At 39.8% G+C, this 23,992-nt stretch overlaps 2 protein-coding genes across 6 annotated transcripts in view; both read left to right on the top strand.

The window, feature by feature from the left end:
- Window positions 1–2,735, top strand: part of kcnip3b (Kv channel interacting protein 3b, calsenilin) — a 45,625-nt gene extending 42,890 nt beyond the window's left edge. For all 3 annotated transcript variants that reach the window (XM_041936662.1, XM_041936664.1, XM_041936663.1), the window contains one exon: window positions 1,994–2,735. In XM_041936662.1, the coding sequence (XP_041792596.1) occupies window positions 1,994–2,041 (48 nt within the window). In that variant the 3' untranslated portion in view covers window positions 2,042–2,735. The remainder of the gene's footprint in view (window positions 1–1,993) is intronic.
- A 4,121-nt stretch (window positions 2,736–6,856) lies between these two features.
- The window catches only part of slc23a2 (solute carrier family 23 member 2), a 34,798-nt gene continuing 17,662 nt past the window's right edge, over window positions 6,857–23,992 (top strand). Inside the window, exons 1-3 of one of the 3 annotated variants that reach the window (XM_041937435.1) lie at window positions 7,027–7,126; window positions 20,245–20,293; window positions 22,726–22,949. In XM_041937435.1, the coding sequence (XP_041793369.1) occupies window positions 20,245–20,293; window positions 22,726–22,949 (273 nt within the window). In that variant the 5' untranslated portion in view covers window positions 7,027–7,126. Of the gene's footprint in view, window positions 7,127–20,244; window positions 20,294–22,725; window positions 22,950–23,992 lie in introns of all 3 variants that reach the window. The other 2 variants (XM_041937436.1, XM_041937437.1) reach the window with 2 other exon arrangements.

Below are 23,992 nucleotides of genomic sequence, written 5' to 3'. Positions count from 1 at the left end.
CTGAACCACACTTAACCCAAACCACTGGCGACTGCAGGCGGTTCATAACAACACAATGCAATACTGACAACACCTCAAACTACATATTATGCACATATGCCAAAAGGACAACAGTCTAATTTCATGTTGGAGTGCATTGCATCATTAAATGAAATTGTTTTTTTGTTCGAAGACTGGAAATGTTTTCCACACTGCTGCAGTCGGGCTCAGTGTTCAGGCTCCATCTGTTTTTGTTTTCCGAGGATTTAAGCTTTAAAACCTTGGTTCATGGTATTTGAATTGGCACTGTGAGTCATTGAGATAATTAAAGGAGAAGTTCCCCCCTTCAGTACTTGAATATTTACTCTTTATCTACCCATAAGTGGTGCAGACCACCTGATATCTGACGTTCACTTATACCCACTATGATTTTCTTTATGCCTGCTAGAAAATGAAGCAAATCGTTGTTTGTGTATCAACAGTATCAAATAACAATTTCAGTTAGGGACTATTTAGCTTTTATATGCTTCTTTGGGTTCAGGTAAGCCAGTACCTGACCTTTATCAGTGTGCATTGCTACAGTTCACCCTGATGCCAGTCAAAACTCCATTGACAACATGTTTCTGTGCTGCCTCCCAGACTGAAGCTGAAAAACAAAAACATGTTTTTGCAGCTCTAAAAGCTGAAAACAGCTAATTGATATTTATGGTCTACAGTGGAAGGCTTCACCTGCTAATGTAGTAGATTTTGGCACAACTCTAGACACGCATTGGAAAAAAAACATTGTCCATGTGGAAAATAGAGGATGTAATGAGAAAAGCATTTGGCTTTTGGCACATTCTTGTAATTGTTTTGCAACAAATCTGGAATATCCTGATTTCAAAAGTAGGTGAGGGCTGATTAAACTATGTGGGCTCACTCATGTTGTGTTTGGTTGTCCTGTAACATCACTAGAGCGCTGACTCACATGGGGTTAGTAGATCACAGTTGAATATTTGAGATTATTCTTTCTATGTGTTTCATTGACCCCAAACACAAACACTGCGCAATAGTCTGCTGCAACTTTGCAGCTGTTCTAACATGCCTCAATCTAAAAGGACTAAAAGGGCTTTTTTTTAGTTTTACATTTATTAAGAGTCATACATGAAGTAAAAAACATTATACAGCACCAACAATACACCGCTAAACACAGACTTGTGGGGAAACAACAAGAGTGCCACATAATTAAACATAATGTTTAGCTGATCAGCTATGTTAGAAAACCTGGTTTATTTCAACTGTAAAGGGAGCAAGTTCCAACATCATCTCATGTACAACTGAAAGAAAACGACACAGAAGAAGTTAGTGAAAGAAGTCACAGCAGAGACGAGAGCATCACGGCTAACATCTAAATGCAGATGTGTAATGTCAACTTCAGCTTTGATCCTAAATCATACTGGATCACAATTAATATCACTAAAATATATACTGTTTAAAATTTCAAGTTGTCAATTGAAAGTGATGTTAAACACAAAATCACAAATTCTCTTATAAGCCAGAAAAATCAGGTAAATAATCAGTTACCTTTAATGTACATATAAGTACATGAAAAATAGGTGTATGTATACACTTATCTAAAAGCAGCAATGGCCAACAACATTCAATGTCTCTATACAAGTCAAGTGTTCTGTAGATTGTAAACCAATACAAACAGTGCAAATAATTAAATATTTAAAGGGTAAATTACTTAATACACCTGAAGTGTGTGGTTATGTCCAGTATATATGTATTGTACAGGTTTATAGATGGATGATACACTCATATTAAAACACAGTGCATATTTTCAGTTGTAGGTAATTGTTTTTTTAAAGCTACAGGTTATATTCATACCTCATACATTCATATAATTACTAATATTAATTAAATCACTCCAGTCTGCAAAACTGAACTGGATAACAAGTGTTATGTCTAAAATATTAAACATCAATGTGGACTTTTGTTTACTCTGGAATGTTTTTCTGTATCTTTTTTCCAGGATGAGAACATCATGAACTCCATGCAGCTGTTTGAGAATGTGATATAAAGAATCAGGATGCTCTCCTTTGTTTTCAGTCATTAGTCCATGTGCACAAGTCACACACCCATGCACCTCGAACTCCACACTAAAACATGGCATCCTGGCACATAATGTAGGTATTGTAAAGATACAGGAACTAGACATTTTGCTTAATTTTTTCTTGCCATGCTCCTTTAGCTGTATCTTGCAACTGCTTCTGGATTTAAATGACTGCTACAGACAGAAGAAGAGCTTCCTGGGTAAAATCTCCCGTCTGTCCGGCGTGTTTTTTGTGTCCTTAATGAAGAAACAGAAGAGCTCCTCGTACTTATCGTCAGACTAAAAGAACCAACAAGGTGCAAAGAAGCTTACTGTACAATAATCCACTGACCTGAGCACACAAGGATACTAGCTTTAACACTAATACACTTTCTCTCACACACATACACACACACACACACACACACACACACACACACACACACACACAGTTTTTTCATTCATTCACGTTCATACACACGTACCTGCTGTTTTTTAAAGAGGTTTTAGAGCACTGGATGAAGTGAGCTAAGAGCAGAAAAAAATGGCAGTGACACACAAAAAAAGAGAAACGAACTAAAGCATGTTTGTCATCAAATATGTGATGTGGAATTAGCTTGCACTACAATTTTATGACTGTGTATTATATGCGCCTGCAATAAAGGCACTGTAGATACCTGCATCTGGTGCACCACTGGTGTATGTATATATGTATAGTTAATAGTTATATGCCCTCTGTTGTATTGGTCTCATCTGTGCCGCACTGGGTGATGGAATAGGACCAGAACTGAATATTTGTTTTAAGAAATCTCTCTGTTAATCAGTTTAACATCATGTTTAGTAGCAGTTCACAGAATTTAAATGTATCATTCAGACATTTCTCTTTTTTTGTATTTTGCAAGATTATGTTTAGCTGGTCAGATTGGAAAAGTGAGTCTGTGCAGAACTGCAAAGAAACAAAAGGACTGTTATAAGTGTGTTCTTATGCTGAATTAAGGCTTTATCTTGGTTCTTCAGTATCTACGAGCATGCTGACTCTAAGTGCCACAGTATTATGTACAGTACAGTAGGACCTTTGTGATGTCAGTTCATTAAAGATGCTGTCGACAGCTGCGACTTCTCTTTTCCCCCCCCTTCACTGTATTTCCCTCCTACATTCAGATGATGAAGCAGCAAAACCTGTGGGCAAACATGATGTGAGGTGGCAAGAGAGACTTTAATCAGTCGGAAAACAGTGACACAAGACACTAAAATAATGATGCTCTCTCAGCAAAGGTGAGGTGTGAAATTTGCTTGAACATTCTGTGTGTAGAGATGCAGCACATATCTTCAGTTATGTTACTGTCTCATTGGTTGTGACTGTAATCACTTCAGCCTATTGTTATTTAGATTTAGAGCGGTGAAGTCACACTGGCATTAGCTGATTGGCATTATCTGCTTCATTCATGCCTCACCTCCAATGATTTGTGTGTCAGCTGCTTGGCTACCAGCTGACCTATAATGTCCAATCATATTCCATCTCAGCCTTCATAACCTGACAGTTCACACCATTGCAGTATCACAGCCTGTGTCCGCGGCTCCCTCCCTCTGAGGACATTTACACAATTACATGTAGGCATACATGGAGTGTTTCACTGTTACTTTATACTTCTGCTCCACTATAAGTCCAAGGCAAGTATTGTACCTTTTAGTCCACTGCATTTGTCCGACAGCTTTAGTTACTTGTTTCTTTTCAGATTGCAATTTTTGATACCCTTCCTGTCCAGTGAAAACCACGTATCCCCAACATTTGCTGATTTGGATGGTGAGTGTTTCTGATAAACTAAAGGATTAAATATTCACGTTATCGTGTACCTCTTAAAATAAATGAACAATTTAAAAACCCTCTTGGATTATCTGGAAAATGCATTGTTACAAATCTGAAAACAGACTGTTTTTCTCATGAAAAACCGACTTTGTAGAGACACATGTTTCACACTGGACAGCAACCTACAAACATCTGATTGTATAGAATATGATGCATTGCTGCAGATTAAACTAACTGTATATGAAGTAGCTAAAATGAGCCCAACCTTAAACATACAGCAGTAAAATGCAACGTATAACATTAGTGCAGCATTAATATTCATCCAAATACATCAGATATAAAAGTAAAACATTGTCAGGGAGCATTTTACAGCAGAACGAATACTTTTACATTTGATACTTTAAGTACATTTTGCTAATACTTACATACTTCAGCTTAAATAAAGTTTTGAATACAGGATTTTTACTTGTAATTGAGTTTTGTAAGAGTGTGGTATTTGTACTTTCAGATAAGTAAATGATCTGAATACTTCTTCCACCACCGCTTGCAGCAGAATCCTTGTTGCTGCATAGATTATTTGAGAGTTCACTCAAAGATCAGATTCTTTTCCACTAAATCTATAAACAATTTCTATAAATGGTCGAATCAGTTGACGTAAGTGTCTCCAACTGAGCTTCTGGAGTTTATAGTTTATCACTTTTCTGGCTGAGAACTTCCTGCAGCTGACAACTCTCTCTCACACACACATGCACTTTCACCTCGAACTCCACATGCTAAACGAAACCATATGATATTCAGCCTAATTTTTCTGAATAAGGATATGATAACAATGAACAGCCATTGTGTGGAGGCTGTTTGTATAATAAAGATGTAGCGTAGAGTTAAGGGTCTTGCCTCCAGTAGATGTGAATTATGCTCACTCTTGTTGGGAAATGACATAGTAACTTTAAAATTACAGAAATTGCAATGTTAGTCCAGAATCCATCAATGGAGGTTTAAAGTTTAAAAGTGTTTCCCAACCTTTGAGCAGAGCTGCTGCTCAAATCCAGTGTCTCACTGCTGGTATGTTTGAAAAGAAGTACAATTTTGTTTACACCAAGGTAGCCTTTGTACTGAGATTCCAACAGCACACACAGCACATCTGCACTACAGCGACCTGTAACTGCTTTTATTGCTCCAGGAACCAATATGTTTTATCACAACAACTCAAAACATGTCACTCACAAAGATTTTTAACTCATTATTTTTCTTTTTGAATATGTCTTTGGGAGTTAGTTCAGGCCAAAACAGAGCTGAAAGGAGAGTGAATATTATACATATTCATCAGATGGACCGATGTCAGGGTGCCAAGGGAGCCCCAAAGGCTCCAGGTTATTTGCTTGGTAGTAACTTGTGGTAATTTAAATAACTGCAGTTGTGTTTTGTAATCCTGTATGCACCACTTAAGCGCAACTGAAGTCCTGCTCGCTGATTATAATAACAAACTATGCATTCTGTACAAATGTATTCACATATGTTGTATGGCATGCCCCACTGGGAAGAGGCCCCGGGGAAGACCCAGGACATGCTGGAGGGACTATGTCACTCGGCTGGCCTGGGAACGCCTCGGGGTCCCCCCGGAGGAGCTGGAGGAAGTGTCTGGGGAGATGGAAGTCTGGGCATCCCTGCTTAGACTGCTGCCCCCGCAACCCGGCCCCGGATAAGCAGAAGAAAATGGATGGATGGATGGATGGATGGATATGTTGTATGTTGTTGTATGTCAATGCATCTGTCTATAATCTGGAGGCATACATAATGCACATTCTGTGGAAACAATTCCTCATTTGGGGACAATACTCCTAAAATGATAAAGGCCTTAAAGTGACACTTACCTGATTTCGAGGCCCCTTCTTGCACAGGGTTCCTGGGTTAAATTTGGGTTTTACAGCCTCTATCATTGTGGATTATATTGTGTACATTGTACTTGCATGATGCTTATCCCTAAATACAGCTTGTTTTACATATAAATACATTCATACATTCACCACAAGCTAATTACTAATTACTAACTAGAACAGTAATTATGGGCTTATAGCTCATTTTTTGCCCTAGGGTTATCTTTGCAGGTTTATCTGGTCCTGATCAGGTAGCCAGAGACAGACTCAAAATGAATGCTGATGTTACTCCTTGTGTGCTTGTCACCAGACCACTGTTTGATAACAGTGGTAGGGTTGTAATTTCATAACTACAACCTTAGCATACATTTAAACATATTCCAGTAGATACTCCACAGAATGATGCAAATTAATTCACCTGGCATAACGTTCAGGTTAGGAAGTCCCGGGTAGATGATTTGGTTCAGCAGTCCAGTTGTAACTCATGTGTATTGGTGAACATATTGCATACCAGCATCAAATAAATTTTGTTTTACAAAAATATCAACTCTTGTATGTAACTGTCAAATAATTTAATCTTCTTGATACCACCACATTTAAAGTTTTTCTTTAAAATCGGTAAAAAAAAAAACAAACAAAATTAATAAAAACAAATAACAACCTGACCCCACTGCAAACATTTTGTAACTGTCCGTTTAGCCCTGTTGTGTCAGAATAATTACCTGGTCCCAAATGTATGTCATATGTAGGCCAATAAAGGCAGTGCCAACAACAACCATCAGATGGCAGTGTGGTTGAAACAGAGACGTTTCCACTGTGCCCGAAGGAGAGCAGAAAGACCCCATTATAACATTTTAGTAGACGTTGAGTAAGGGAACTGTACAGCGGCTGAAAAAGCAGGGCAGGTTATGCAAGTAAGGTCGCTATTACAAAAGCTGTTGAAGGCACTGTCATTACGATCTTGACAGAGGAGGGAGGGAGGTGTGCGTCACCGTTAGCCCGCCTCTGACCGGCTGAGCCGCGGTTTCAAGGCGGGGCGAAAGGTATGGAACCTGACGTCACGGTAGATGTGGGCATGCGTGGTGACCAACGTCAACCCCGTGGCTTTATGAAAGGCGAAATCCCTCCATAGGCAGAGCGTGCGGTAGCGGTTTAAAACCCCGTCTGTTGAAGAGAAGGCGCTTGTCTCGGAAGAACCAGGCTTGGAGGCGGCTTCAGCTCTTCATCACAGTACGTCCTCTTTGGGCTTCCTCCGGCTTCAAGTGAAAGCTATCTTTGCCCCCATCGCCTCCCCTGCTCACCGCTTCAACAACACAAACCACGGGGACGAGCCAACGGACGTAACATTAGCCGAGAAGGGAAGTGGGCTCCGTCTTCTCTTTCATCACGCAGGTGAGCACAAAACATGGCATTTGTAGTCCCATGAGACAAACTTGACATACATGTGGGTGTTAGGAAGCAGGACGGTTAGAAACTCCTGCTTGGATGTTACGTCGTCGCGGCCGGAGCTCAAGCTGGCACCGGCGGCGGAGAATGAGTAACGGTAAGATGTAACGTAGCGTTTAGGGTCTCGCCTCCGGTAGCTAGCTAGAGGAATTCGTGTGCCGGCGTGTCCGTGTGTGTGCTAATGCTTCAGTATGACCCTGAAACACAAGGCCCAAATAGTCAGTCCCAGGAGAAATACATTTCATGCAGGAACTATCACTTATCTGTATGCTGTGGAGGCCCGATGTCTCAAGGCTTCCAGATATGAGGGTTTTATTGTGACTTCAAACCTCAAAACGCAATAAAAGAAGACTAAACATGCATCACTACTTCACAGACCCCAAAGGTTATAGCTGGTAAGAAACTACACCTACCACTCTGCACTAACTGGGACACAAGAGCTTATTTGCCCATAAGGATTTATTGGCTCTTGATGATGGGGTTATCCTGGCAACGTGTCGTGGCAGGTGTGTGCTTACAGTACAGTACAGTATCTGTGCTTGGGCAACCATCATAGGCAAACACATTACCAAACAGGTAAAATGTGCCCAATAGATGAGAGTGGAAGAGAACGTAATGTAGTGGTGATGGATGAAGATGCAGCCTTTCTTGGAGTCTGGAGCTGGGGGCCCAGTCTTCGTGAGATCTAAAATAACTCGGCATCAAATCCTGATGCCACAAAGCAGTCTAACTTTTCTGCTCTCAGTCTAATCAATTTGTAGTGAAATTTGCAGATGACACAGCTGTTTGTAGTTCAGTCAGTGTAGGGCTTTTCTGGCCCAATTTCACCTGCCTCCAAGCTATAAAGGTGATGTCAGCAGGTTTTCACACTGGTGTGATGATCATCATTTGGTCATCAATGTCCATAAAACTGAGGAAAGCGTGTGGTATCCAACACCACATGGTCACCATAGCCCTGTTTACATGATCTTGACATTAGATGGGTAACTTCTTTTATATTTATGTTGAGAGTGGTCATAGCTGGCTGACACATGTTGAAAATGTTTGTTCGTATACCTTCCAGCACCTTAATTTTTTCAGAGATTCGGAGTGTGAGTTGTCTGTATTAATGTGATGCTAATTTTCCAAACTTTTTCCTACATTATGGCATTACCAGTGGATTTGTAAACTTAACGGTGAAGCCTGAGGCTTAAGTTCTTAGTCTGGTATAAACTACTGGAAAGATCCCAGACATTTCTGAGTAGTTGACTTGTCGAGAGGCCAGTTTTTATTAGACCCATCTCATGTCATGTTTGTATGCTTGTAATTTATCAAGGTGTTTAGTTGAGAACAGTTTTTGTGTCTTTTTTTGTCAATTAAGTGTCTTTTCATGATGTTTGTTTTTTTTTCAGTAATTCTTTTTTATCCAAGACACATAAAGCAAATTTGAACCTCGAAGTTAGTCTGAAAATCTCTTGGTCAGAAAAGAGATGAGTGCTCAGCAGCGTATTTTTATTTGAAGTCATTTACTCAAGTGGCCATCTTGTATTTCATTTTGAAAATACACTTGTGTGTTAGGCTTAGTGGGTTTTTTTACATCAAGGGTTTTCAAATGCCTGCCATGTGTAAAATGTGGCAGTACAATCTGTGTACACGACTCTATTCTGGCATGCTGAGTATTTTGCATTGCACCTGTGCCTGCAGTTTGCATAGGACTTGCAAATTGTATCTTGCACTATGAGCTGTTGTGTGAGAGCGAGACCAAGCTTTGTCTCCGTCTCAGCTTGATTAATTTCTACTGTTATACAACAAGTACAGCAATGGTAATATCAGTGCTCAGGTCGTATGTGTAGTTATTGCAGTCAACATTGGGCCTTAAATCGAAACAACTATAAGAGCAGGTAATTTTAGCCCTATTGTTTGCAATTATTTTAGGATTTTGTATCCTGCTGAGTCACTCTTAAACCCAAAGCAAAGGACCAGAATGAGTTTAGTCAAGTGTGCATACAAAGATCTTGGTCCACAGTAGCTCACAGTGCACATGTAAGTACAGCTGTGCCAAAACAAACGCAAAAACATTATAATTTGGTTTAAAAGCTGAAAGGGCAATACCTCATAGAAATGGAGCCAAACACAGAAAGGTTTCTTTTTTTTTTTATACAGCACAAGTATCCAGATAACTCGGTAAACCTGAGTAATCTTGGAATGGTCCCAGCCTTCTGGTAAGCCTCCACTCTTTATGCAGACTTGTCACTGTTTTAGATGTGACTGATTGGGATTGGCTAATTTGACAGAGAGGACCTTTGAGTGGTGGAAAAATGCTGAAGGGACAGTTTACATCGCTAGGTGGTGCCAGTGCTGACTGTATAGGTGCTGAAAGTCATGTTGTCCAGCCTCACCTGCTGCTTCTGGTTGGTAAGGAAGTTGATGATGCAATGTCGTGTACCATCTTGTGATCAAAAGTGTTTTGGGCAGGGCCCATCATTTACACCTGTGATGAATGGTTTGTTTGGTGACCAGTGTGATGGTGGAGCATTTGACATAGAGAGCAAAGTCACTGGCTGTTGAGAGCTGTTGTTTTTAGTCATTAAAAGTGCTGTCTTATATCCTCTTATCCTATCCAATCCTATCCTAAGTACAGGTTGAGGGGCAGGTGGGTTGGTTGAATTGGTTTGTGTTATGACTGCAAGCCTCCAAACAACTTGTCCCTGCAATTGCAGGTCTGTCCTCCCTGAGTATGTGTCTTGCATTGAGGGAAATTAAGAACCCAGATGATGAAATTTCAAACAAAGATGCCACACTGCTGTGCTAAGTACAAGAGGAGGAGGAGCAACAACAACAAAAAATTAGATGGTATGTTTATTCTCTGAACCAAACAAGGATATTGGATGGAAAGATGATTCCTTTCAAGCAACAGATGAGGACTATGGATAAAGAGGTGGTGGTGTGCCAGCCAGTTTGATGAAAGGGACACCTTTTATTAAAAATCATCTCACATGCATCACTCCTCTATAGGGCTGCAACTAACAACTATTATTATATTAGTATATTCAATTTAGTATAATCTAAGCAGCAAATTGGGACATTTGAAAAGCTAGAACTAGTGGATGTCTGGCACTTTTGCTTGAAAACTGACATGTGACAATGACTTATCAAAATAGTTGCAGATTAGTTTTCTGTCAGTCACCTAATTGACTTATCAACTAATCATTTAAGCTCTAGTTATGTTTAAAAAGCCATAACTAGTCACAAAACATACATACTGCACACATACTTGGCCAAAAAAGCCAATTCTGTTTCTGAAAATGTCACTGCATTTGGTATTTCCTAACTTCATATTTATTTATTCTCACACACAAGACTACAGTTGAAATGGTTAAATTATGTAATTTTTGCTACAGGGCTAAGAGTGTGTCACCCATCTTTCCTTTATTTTGACTTTTGCCTCATAAGTGTTAGTTTTACACAATTCCTTTTACCTTTTCATTTAAAATAACAGCAGAGTTTCAGGCTAAAACATATAATTACAGGATGCTGTGTGTGTGTGTGTGTGGTTAATTATCGGTTCTACTTCTCTAATCTAGGCACCCTGAAAGTCACTAGGCTACTAACCAGGTGCTGCTTCCTGTTGTCCTTAAATGGGTCAGTGCATGTAGATATGCAGCCATCAATCTGTGAATGAGGCCAATAAATAACTTGTTCTTCTCCATTTGCCTGAAAGGTGCATAACTACCATTGCTTGGTCAAAAGTTTACCAGCAGTTAGGTTCAGCTTGGATAGAAAACCCCAATCATCAAATGCATTGTTTCCTCAAAATTCTTTACCTGACTTAAAGCTACCAGACCCCTTGTTCATCTTACATGTAAGATGGCAAACTGCACAATGCTGGCAATAACCAGTTTAGTGACTGTAAGGATCTTTATTTGAAAACTTTTTTCCAGCCCCTACAGAAGCTCCTCCTTAGTCACTCTGACTTACAGTAAATGAGCAGAGGATCACAGGATGTCGGGCCAGGCAGGAACAGGCACAGTGAGGTGAACTGGGTCACAGAAATGGATTCCTGGCCCTGTTTGCTGAAGGCAGCGTGTGACTAAGATTACACCATAGTGCTGGGTCATGCTGTGCCCTCCCACTGTAGTGCATGTCTGTGTGTGTGGTGGTAGTGATGCTGGGTGGTAAAAGGTAATATTTTAGCTCTGAATGGTATGCCCTGAAATAATATTTACTTTTTATTTCCCTTCGCAGTCTGTTTATTGCAGTCCTGTTTATTTACTGTTTGTTTATGTTACTTTTTCTGCTCAGTAAACTAAAAAAGGACTTTCGTTGTCAGTGGCTACACATCATGGCCTTCTAACCTTCAGTTTGTGTGCGTGACAAAAGAAATAGAGTAAGATAGGGATTAAAAGGCCAAAGGCAGCGTTGCACACCATATGATTCTTGCATAACAAGTACTGAACAGCATAGGCAGCAGTATTAAACTAAACTCCGGTTCATTCATTGCTGTAACAGTATCAAAGAAGGATTTACTGTCATCAGTGCCAGTGAAGTGATGTTTGTGAGCTCCTGCAGATTCGTAAGGGCAAGTTTTCACGATATCAACTCTTTGTGTCAGGATGTATCCTGTGTCAAACTTACAAAAACCCTAAATCACAGAGGAATGTCCTCTGTTGTGTGTTTGGCTGCTGATATAGCAGAAACCAATGACCGTCTATGTTTTAAAATGCGAGAAAACTGTCAGTGATTTTGCCGGGTCACATCTGGTCTGGTATAATGAATTTGTGACTCAATGAACAGTCAATAGATTTTATTCTTTGTACTTTAAAGATTTTCTGAGTGTGAATGGTGATGTGTGGGTGAAAAAGACCATTGGGGGCCACTTATTGATTTATTGGGGATTGCACCTAATATAGTAGTGCAGGTGTCTGTGTGTGTGGGCACTAATAAAGTTCACCAGAATTCATTTATTAATTGAAGTGGAAATGTGTACACATACAAAGGCTGCATGTTAATGTAAAACAAAGCTAAGTGCACAGATCAAAAGTAGTCTGTACACAAAATTCTGAGCTTGTCGACCAATCCACATTGCAGTCAAACTTAGAACCTTACAATGTGTATAAGTGTGCCCAGCACTAAACACAAGACTGCCCTTCAAGCAAATGATGTGCAGCTACATTACACAACACATGTGCATACACTTACACTGCTGACAAAATGTCATGTTGGTTCAAGGTTAGAACTAGCAATATCTTATCACACGGACCAAAAGGCCAATTAAGGCACTGCCACTTTGTTGAATGATCAGCAACAAGGTACAAAATGGCCACCATGAGGTCAAAAGGCAAACGCCACAAAACAAAACATAAAGTAACTGCATTTTTGAACACAAAAACAGTAACACGTGTGACCAGCACAAAAGATGTGTCCAACAGCCACCAACTAGCAAGGAGACCAGCTACAAAGTGGCTGCCACAGACCATGAGTCACACACCAAGACCCAACAACAATGAACTGCCACTACAACACAGAATGGGCTCCATGTGGTCATCAACCATATACAAGCTACACTGATGAATGTAGGACACCAGCAGCACAAACTGACCTGATGAACTGGGAGGCCACACCCACCGTTGTAAGGTCCAGTGATCTGTGGGGTGACTATATCCCAACCACAAAAACGTCACAACACAACTAATATGCTACATTTGAATACATAACAGCAGTAACACCCAAACAACCACACCAAAAAGTGGTCACACTGTAGTCAAGTACTACACACAATTGTTGCCAATTTACACCTAATCTGCAACCCACAGTGACCCAACAATGAGTGGAGTGCAGTTACCACAACACAAAGGTCACAAACCACAAACCACTGCACACAAGCATCCATCACAACCATACAAGACAAAGTGACCAAACAAACAGTAGAGTCATCTCGGACAAAAAGATCACACCAAGTTGTACCCCAACTCCTACCAACCAACCGAGATGGCTAACTAACCTAGCTAGTCTTCAGTGACTTACTGAGCTAGAGGCGACTTAAATCGCTGAACTCCAACTCCAGTACACTAAGGCGTGCCTCCATTCAGGATTACCACCTAAAATAAGAACCTTGCCCAGTGGCTACCTAGTCAGGCTGCTCAAAGCCGAAACTTCAAGCTACTGAAGCAGTTAACCAGCTAAAAGCACAATTAAACAAGCAGTAATGACCACAAATGATTAAACAAGAGATGACCACAAAGGAAACATCACATAGGACTAACAATTAACTTCCAGTAAATTGTATCATGTTGCATTGTGGATTATCAAAAACATAGTCTGCAAATATTTTGATATATCCCAACGTCATTGTTCAAAAAATGTGTGATTGTAAACTTAATAGCTTTAGGTTTTAAATATATGCAGAATTTAAAAACTAATAAAATGAGGTTTTGATGATTTTGTTTAATGTAATCTGAAACAGTGTAATACCTTTCTGTCTTCTTTCCATCTCACGTTGTCTTATCACTGATGTGCAATTAGATCTATCATTCTTTGTAAAAAAAAAAAAAAAAAAAAAATCTAATCAGCCACAGCCCAGATTTTGTGCCTCACTTCCAGATGGTTAAATGTTGTAGCTTTTCCTTAGAGGCAGTCAGTGCAGTTTTGAAAATACTGGAACTGAGCAATGACCCACATCATGAATTTCATAAAATTTTTATCAGCAGCATGACAGATGATGGATGGACTGGTAGCAGCAGACTAAAGAGCATTTCTAATTGACTTACCTACTCATTTCTAGCCTACTGGAAGTGGTCCATTTGAAGTCTGTCTACATCCTCATAAGACGTGGAATTTTTAAAATGCTGTTCACCAGATTGTTTTCGTAAAAATCAGCAACAGTTTTTGGAACAGTTGTAAGTTCAATATCGTTTTGTGTCAGCCTTTTTGTCTTTATTGGACAGATGATGATGAACAAATTGCTGAAATAGCTTAAAGGTCGGTCCTGGGCCATGTCGGTCGATGCAGCTGTTAGTGAATGACTGCTTTTAACAAGCCTATTCCTGTAATCTTTCAAAATAATGTTTAAGTGAAGTAGGGTGAGTGGATACTCATCTTCTGAAATAAATTCACATTAATGTGAAACAACCACTCAGCACGGAAGAGACTCGACTGCAACTAGCAGGAATTTTCACTATCGATTAACCTGCTGATTATTTTTTCAATTATTTATTTGTTCAGAAGATGTCAGAAAATAGTAAAAACTACCCATCACAACTTCCCAGAGGCCATGGTGACCTGTTTAAATTCCTAATTTTTTTCTATCCAACCAAGACTTAAAGAAAGAAAACCCACAACAGAGAAAAGCTGATAATTTTCACATTTAAGAACTTGTTCTGTATGTGCTGCTCTCAACAATAAAGTCTGTTGTTCTTTTAAATCTCCCTTAGTCTAAGCTCAGTCCTTGCAGGTTACCTTCTATATACAGGATAGTAATGTTTTATGTGTAGAGCAGTGTGACCTTGCTGCACACTGATAATCTCCATCTAGGCCTCATTCATATCTCTATCTTCTCCTGGCTCTGGGGTCTTTGTGTGAAAGGCCTCGCCCAGTGATGCCTCCTTATCTCTCTGAGCCTTATTTGTTTTGTCCGTACTGTCCTGTCACACTTCATGGGCACCAAAAAACGTGCTCTACACACGTGTGTGTTTGGGTGGTTGTGGCGATCCTGCTGCAGAGTTGGCCATGAAGGTATGCTGAAATATTGAAAATTGAAGAATTGATTAATTGTACATTTATTGCTTTGTTATCTATTATATCTATATCTATTTTATATCATTGTTAACTGAATATCTTCAGGTTTTGTTCAGTTGGCCAGACAAAATAAACATTTTATAGATGAAACAATTCATTCAGTATTCAGAAAAATAATCTGCAGATTGATTGATAATGAAAAGAAACGTTAGTTACAACCCAAGTAGTATGTGTAAGAAACTGCAAATGGAGATCCTTACAACTCATGTACTGTAGTATCTTGCCTCTAAACTGCTACAGTGGTTCTTAAACATTGCACAGACAGCATCTACCCTGCTTAAGGGTGGTAATTGAGTACAATCATAATGTTTCCTCAGTGATGAGACACTGTTAATGAGTTAACTGAGTTGTTTGCTATGAACACACACTTCAACATCTCAAGTTCAGCATTTTTAGCTGAGCATGATGAAACTGCTGAGGGGCTGAAAGGAGGTAATCTGTCTCCAAAGTCACTGTACAAGCAAATGAAACAGGTTGCCCCACTGTGAGCAACAGCTAGAGTTTGGCTTGGTTGGTCTTAAAAGATTTCATCAACTTCAAGCAACAATGGATACCTTTTCTCTTAAATATCCCTGCTGGGCTTCATGAAAAGATTCCTGAGGCTGTGGGTGGTGGAACAACCTTAAAGAAATGTGTACAGTTACAGTGCAGGCCTACTTTGTCTGAGAACAAATGTGAGAAACTGTGTGTGCGTGATTGTGTCTAACCTTCAACGCCCATTCATGCTATGCTGAATGCATGCTGTGTGGGTGTAGGTGTTGCTTTGAGAACGGGCTGGAAATACAGTTAAAGGCTGAATGTCTCTATTCCCCCTGATCTAAATGTGACTGTCTTTCCTGCTGCTTTGGTTGCTTTAGCTGAGAAATGTGTTTGTACAGCGCAGCATGGGAGTCCACCTGCTGCTAAACTGTAAAGTACCAAAGACGGCAGGGTTTTTCTTGGAGGGGGGGGGGCAATTTATAAAAAAAAAAAAAAGGTCACAACACAGTTCAAGTTAATTTTTATCTGAAAGTTGATTAAATTTCCCGTACAATAATGAAAGTCATTAGTCAGTATAAAATCTTACTTGTGCTGTCGGTACAGTTATATCATCACAACTCTTGCTGTTATTTTTGCCAGCTTTTTTTTTTTTTTTGGTTACTGACTCCGTCAAGCCTTCGGCCAGCCTTCCGCCTGTGTCTTACGATCCAGGTGGCAAAACTGAGAGGAAGGGAAAGGCTGTGCACATGAATAGCAGGTTTTAAAGAACAGTGCTCTCCATTTGAAATGAATATCATTTCCCCCATGTGTGCTTTCGTATGCTGAGAGGTTAGGACCGGATTGTAAACCAGCCAGAAGTCCTGAACGATGCACTTTTAGCTGCTACTAAGTACAATATACTTTTATGGTCGTATGCTTTTTTTTTTTTACCATTATGTTTTTGTTTGTGTGTTTTATCAAGATGTGTGTGTGTCTGTCTGTCTGTGTGGACAAGTTACTGAATTGATTTCATTCATTGACAAAAATGAGGAATAAATAATACTGCAACAGAGATCAGTTAAGGAAAACTGTTGTAAATTAAAGAAATAAAATAAATGAACTGTACCCAGCCACAAGAATAAAATAAATGCAACAAGGTAATGTAATATGCATGGAAATGAATCGTGTTCAACTGTTATAAAAACAAAAAACATATTTAAGTGCTTAATAGATGCTGTCGTTTCTGTTTTTAGGTTTTAGCCTTCTATCGTAGCCATTCTGCCTTTTTTTGACCAGCACAAGTGAAGACAAATATTTAATTTAGTTAAGGTGTATTTATGGTAATACAAAGAACACGAAACACTCAGTTTACATGGCTCACTTAAACCAGCGAACTGCTCAAGTGACATAATTGAGTTACAAAACCAGACTGGCTCACACGTGCACTTGCTTTCTTTGTCTAGTGGTTGCATGATTCAGCAAGTAAATTCTAACATCTGTGGTTTCTGTTGTAGGTTGCGTAAAAGATGTTTGGCTAAGAGCTTTGGCTGTTTCCACATGACTGATTAGTATTGATTATTATTGCCTCTGACAGCTGCCAGTGTAATTTGATACAACAAATGAGTGTGAGACAGTTCACACAGACCTCAGCAGGTGATTTTGCTCTTTAGTTTCCTTTTTCTTTTTAAAGGTGTTGGTTTAGTCCCAAATTCTATTCTCTAAACACCCTTTCTGAGAAGGTGACATGTGACAAGTACAATATCTAGATTTAGACTGAGAGACTGTACACCTAAAACCAGTAATATTTGGTATTTGTAGAGCACAAATGCGTACACATGACCAAACACACACAAACGACCAAATACATGATCCCTTCCATGCTTATCCTTGGCGGAGATAGCAAACAAGTCTCTGACATTTTGAAATGTGAAACTGACTCATAAAGCAAGGCAACCTCTTGTCCACTACTTCATAGGTTTGAACCAGTGCTGAAAGGATTTATCAGTTCGTCACCAGAACTTTGATGAACAATTGTGTTAACTTCACTTGTAAATCTTAAATTAAAAATGTTTGAGTTATGGCCCTTTTAAGCAATGTTAATCTGTCAACTTCGGCTATAGGCATTGCAAAGGGAATTTTCTTTCACCACTTTCTGATCTTTTTAAAGACTAAACAAAATACGATGATTTGATAGTGAAAATAATCCTTAGTTGCATCACTATGGTAGGTAGAACATGGCTTTAAATCTTTAACACATACGGTAAATTTATGCTCACAACAGCAGCAAATGTCTGTCTCTGATTCATCGAGCCTCTTCTGAACACCAGTGATGGCGTCTGGCCATCATTGGTACATTATTGTCTGTCCCTGTATTGAAACAAGTACAGACACATTCATATGTAACTCAGTCTCACTTTATATTTCTCCTATAGTGACAAAGCCTGTTGACCCTGTAACTGTGCTGTGAAGCTAAACTCTTATCTCCATTCACCTCTGCTCCACAGGAAGTGGACCAATGTAAACATGACCTTGCAGGCATTTTATCTCCACCCTTCCACCTTCATGGTGAAATACGACTCATCATGTGTACCCCGCCATGTAAAGAGTCACCTGCTACCACTTGCGTGCATGTTCAAGAGCATGGCTGCAAACGTGCATGCCTGAATATATTACTAAAACATTGCTTTGGTTTATATCATGATTTCCTGGTTCAAATAGTTTCACAGCAGTAATGAAATGACTTTTGATGTTTGATTGGCAGGTTTGATAAATTGCTTTTTAAATAGGATGGCAGCTGGCAAAGCTTTGTACAGTAGTTCTGGTTGTAGTGTTCATGGAAAAGCATGGCTGTGGATTTCATTTTGAAGCAAAGTACTTCCAAATTCCAAATGCTAAGCAACTTATTCTCTTATCTCTTGTTCTCATTAGTATTTTTCCAAACAGAGCAGTGCCACATGGCTATTGAAATGAGTCAAAGTTGTCTAATGCACACCAGGTCCTAACTTGTCGACCTTGATATATGGTTTGTCTCATTGAACAGATGATTTTGCCAATTATTGATGTATCATCCCAAGTGTTTCATGTGCTTGTGTCAAATTAGTGTGTGTAATTTGACATCTGGAGGCCATGGAGTTGATGCACACCTATATTACTGAAACACATATATGGCACTAAAGAAGAAACCACCAACACAAACATCTGGTGTGAAGTCCTCCTCCGGTGGAATCCCACACAACGTGGCACGATCCTGCACAAGATCCACAGATCAGGTTACCATGGTTATAGATCCAGGCAGTAACTCAGTCCACCAGCCTGCATATTCTGGGATGAACTAAAATTACCATCACAGTTGTCTTTGTTCCTCCTTGCTCTCCTTTTCTTCAGTGCTTTCTCTGATACACACAAACAAAATTTCCCTGTTTTTTTATGTTTATAAAACTGCAGATTTCCCCTCTGTTACATAATCATATGAACTCAGTTTTACTTCTCTCGCTCTGGTTCACTGTGTCTCTCTTGTTTTCTCTCTCTTTCTCTCTGTGTCTGTCAGAAAACACAGGGATGAGGAGAGTGTTTTTGTCTCTTGGGCAACAGTGGAAAAGGGCATTTGAGGATTTCATGCTACAGTAGCATGGCTCTTCTGGTGCTGGCACATGCCTCATCAGACTGTCAAGCTCGCTTTATTCTGGACGCTGTGTCCTCAACGTGAGGGTGTGTGTGCCAAAAATGACATCATCATGTCTCTTGCATCAAGCTCGAATGCTCTGCAAGTCGTCACGGTGCCTGGTTGTTCACCTCCAAAAAAAATTGCAATATTTCAGCACCAGGCTGCCAAGTTTATGGTTAGCGATTAGCGCTAGTTTCACATTTAACACACCTGACAGATATTTTCTCATTTTGGACCTAAAAGAAAGAAAATAGAGGTTAACTTTGAGGACAGACAGTTTCAAGAGAGATGGACAACTGATTACTTACTGCTTACTTGCTGATTACTTTTGTTGGGTTTAATGTGACAGCTTCCTATAACAATCTCAAGGAGCATTAATCTACTAACATGCAGGGCAGTGTGCTCAGCGGCCACAGGGGAAAATGTGAGTGTCAGAGTGTTAAAACCTAATGTTTGAAAAAAGCTGGTGTTTTTCTGCCATGTGTTGGAGCAGCCCCCCCGCAGTGGGAGAGAAAGGCCTGGCCAGTGACCTTCAGGTAATTTGAGTTTGAGTGCCTGGTTTAAAACTTGTATGATCATCTGATCATTCCTGCCTAGTGGATTTCCATTTAGTGGTGGTGCCGTTTGTAAGGATCTTAACTTGTACAGTGTCATTGTTGTACTTCAACTAAGTAAATGAGAAGCTGGACTCCACTCCACAATTTGTTGATCATGATTGGGAAAGTGGCTTGACTGTAGCATCACAAACAATGCAATGCTCATCTAGAACTCAACTTTCTCTGTATAAGGTTTACCTTGACTGGCTACTCCAGCCACCTGTGATGAGGGCTGGCTTACCCCCCCCCCCTCATTTTTCCCATAATGACAAGCACCCTCTATAGATGGAAGACTTAACTTGCAACTTAATTAACTCTAGCTGCCTTCCTAAAGCTACATTTCACCTAAGAATCTGAATTGGATTCAACACATCAGTAACACTACACTAACTTTTTGCTTGTGATTAAATGCTGTCTGTCAAATTAACTTATGTCTCACCTCCTCCTCCTCATCTTTGACCCTTCTGCCTCTCTCCTCTCTGCCTCTTCCCCCATCTCTTCTTCTCTTTCCTCTCTTCTCTCTTCTTCTTCTACCTCCACCTTTCCCTCTCTCTCTTGCCCCCTCCACACAGATGCTCCCAGCCGCCCAGCTTGACAGGAGTGATGGGATGTGTCAACTAGGTATTACACCTATCCCAACATTTTTACACTGCAAGCAGGGAGACTGGCTGGGTGGGAAGGGATATTTTGGGATAAAATCATTAAAAAAAAGGGAATATGACATAGAAGAAAGGTGGTGACAAGGCACAGTACAGATGATGCTAGGTAGGCATCTAATGACAGTATCTGTTCTTTACAGTAAAGATATCACACTCACACAATCTGAGGAATATATCTAATTGCAAGTCTGTGCATAAAGTATTTTCAAGAGGTGCATCGTTGCCTTTTATAGTCAAAATTTTGGGGTGGGAGTGGTAAATAGGACAGCTACGCGGCTGGACTCGTACTGGGCATTTGTGACTATATGGTCAGTGTTTTAAAGCTATCAGGATACCCATTTTTTACAATTTTCAACAATATTATTGCTTTTATGTCCAGATTAATCTCCAAGCCTATATTGGTAGTTTGTATGGTATAAAACAAGATGCCTATACTCTTTTGCCAGTCTATTGGTTCATAGCTAATGAAGTCAGCAATCGCAGACTGAACTGGTTGTTAATAATGCTAAAGTTATTCTTAATATCTTAACCCTGGCAGTTTGAAAACTGCTCATTTAATAATCACTATAAAAAAACAGTTTCTCGATCAGGCTTGCTATTTTTCGTATGCATGTAAGAAACCTCATCATCATGTTAAGTGTTTTATTTTTTATCGGTATGTATATTTGGTCATGTGGGTCTTTTGGCCAGTACACCTATACGTTAGCATATATTGTAGACACGAGAATCCTACAAGAAACACTCCATATATTTGAGTTTAAAATTCAAAGGCACAGGCAAAAAAGAGTAAATCACCAAATAATGAAAAACAATGTCAAACTCCTACCATCGATCTAAACACACACATAATGAAAATGGGGAAAAGCAAAAAAAGAAACATATTTACCCATACCGCTGTGATATACTATATAACCAATGTTTTATCAAAAAGTACTGAGTTGGTTTGGTAAGCAATTACGTAGGTGGTTTCTAAGTAATGAATGAAATGGCCTTGTTAAATAATGAAACGGTTTGTGTCGGAGTCCAGTAGCACAAAGGAAACAGGATCCTGAGTGGCAACAAGTCTCAACAATTTCTCTCGTCACTTATAAGACTATTTCTTTGGAGGCTAAGGTCAGCATTTGAAGGGATCTCCTCAGTGATTGTGTTGTAACACGACCTCTTGAATTAACCCGTCAGTCGACCCTGATGTTCTAGTGCAGTATTGGTGTGAGATGCAGTTCCAATTACAGTGGAACAGGGTTCATGAACTGGCTAATGCAACTGTCTTAATGACTCAAGACAATACACAACAACAACAGCAACATGTTGTTAAAAGACCAAAGTACTGTAATTTTGAAATGTGAAAACAGTATGAATCCTTACAGTTTCATTAATTCTAGACAGTGGTATCAGAGATGTCACCTGTCATATTATGTTTGTTTGATGGCCAAAACTGTGTGGCTATCTTCTGTACAGAATATTTCTGTTTTATTTTTTTTATATATATATACCACACCATACACCAAACCATTCCATTTGTTTATTTTGATTGTTCAGCTTTACTTAATCAGAAAGTCTCATTGAGATCAAGATCTCTTTCACAAGCAAGACCCGAGATACATAAAAATACATATACACAATATCACAACAAGAATAATTGATTCCACATCTATGTGTATGAAGGGAAATATTTTTGAGCAATTTGGGATCAGAGAAGACCAGATGCAGGACCGCTTGATTGACTCACAGTCAACATGTTATTGTGTCTTTTTATTGGATTTGGCAGGTAGCTGACTGACAGCTCACAACACTGAGATCTTAACTACTTTGTCACACTTTTGATCCTAATACTGTCAGTGAGTGACAGTTAATGATTCATTGAGTAAAAGGCACTGACTAGTAGTTACATGCTACCATCCCTGCCAGGATAAACCGACATTCTCTCTGCCTCGTGCACCTTTTTCATCGATGCTCAACTCTGATCATTCTGTTCCTCTTTTCTATCAAACACTTGTCCATGTTTCACTCTTTTTCTTTTTTTGTTTTCCTTGCATTATCTCACCTCTCTTACTGTTTGCTTTCTGCTCTCTTCTTGTGTCAGATGGTGACCTGTTGGTGATAAGGATTATTAACTGAAGTGTAGGTAGTGGTAGTTGTAGTTCTCTCAAAGGCAACTTATTATTATTTCTCAGTTAATAAGTTAAGGGCCGCAACTAACATGCATTTTCTTGTTTATGCAGTTAAATTAGCAAGGTGAAGAACCCAAAGATATTCACTTTACTACTACAATAGCTCTGCATTGGTAGCCTCTCAGGCTCTCTGATGTGATCAGACCCTCACAATGAAATTAGGATATTAGAACCCTATAAATCAAAATATTCATCTCTCTGTTTATCTGTCTTTTTATCCAAGCAGGTGAGGCAGTCCTGGACGATGTAATCGGACTGAAGGATTCATCTGCAGTGTTCACACCGGAGCAAGACAGTGGAGGGACAGAGAAAGAGGAGGAGGACGACATCGAAGACACAAGGATGGGCGTGGGGAAGAATACCACTTCCAAGTCGCTGGACAGCAGCAGTGAGGGAGGAAAATATGAAGAGGAGATCAAACATGGAGCAGATTTCTACCCTATTCCGGTACATGACTGCATTTAATGGCCTTTCTTTTCACTGTTGGAAAATTTTACCACAGAGACAAAACCACAGATTCGTAATGAACATGCCTAGGCGAAGCTCACATAATGAACAAATAACAAAGACTGGGTTTGGTCAATATGCATGTAGCCTTATAATTACTGTCCCCCTCCCTCCACTCCACCCCCACCCAACAGTCTCTTTCATTCACTCAAGCTCAGATTTGGCATTGCTTTTTGCTTGGAATGTATTTGTGTTACCGGATGGCCCGAGTACACACTCAAGCTGTATACTTTATGGCCAGTTGGTGCGTGCTGCTGCTGCTGCTGCTCAGTCCATCCACTTCCTTTGTTTGTCCTCTTGGCACCAGGCCAGAGCTTCATGTAGGTCAAAAGGCAAACTGAACCAACACTGTGTTTGAACCTGCTGCTGGACTGCAAAAAAACACATGAAATGCAACTCCTGCAAATCAGATTCAAGCTGTATTTGGAGATGGTTTGAAATACAATTCCAATTGGATTTCTACAGATGCATCTCAGTCTGGATGCTCTGACCACTCAAATCAGATTTTAAAGTGTCTTTTGCCTCACTCGCAATGCGACACACAGGAACAAGACAGAAGTGCATCAGAGTCGCTGAGCTGAATCCAACATCTCAATTCATACCAGCCTCCTTCATCGCTGAATTTGTCTGCTGCAACAGAGGAGTTCTGCAGCACGACCCTGAGGTTTATTCTTAGAAAGGATCGCAGGACTGTACAGTAAAAACTACAAATTACTTTGTAACCACACAGTAAAGGCAGAATGATGGCAGTTGAAGGATGAGCGCAAAGCTCAAAAGCTTTGTTGCAGTAACCGAACACAATTCTATATATTTTGTTTTATCTGATACTTAACACTTCAGATTCTAATTCTGTTAACAGTTAATGTGTCCACCCGCAAATCCTGGTATACAAAATACCAGTGGTGCAGCTGTTGTCATGCTCTCCAGATCCCTTAAAAAATGAATAATTCTAATGGGTGTGCCAGCTCTTGTAGCCTCCACTA

Source organism: Chelmon rostratus, chromosome 5, assembly GCF_017976325.1.
Source record: "Chelmon rostratus isolate fCheRos1 chromosome 5, fCheRos1.pri, whole genome shotgun sequence".
In the NCBI taxonomy this organism is placed as follows: domain Eukaryota; kingdom Metazoa; phylum Chordata; class Actinopteri; order Chaetodontiformes; family Chaetodontidae; genus Chelmon; species Chelmon rostratus.
This window is presented reverse-complemented; position numbering and strand designations above follow the sequence as displayed.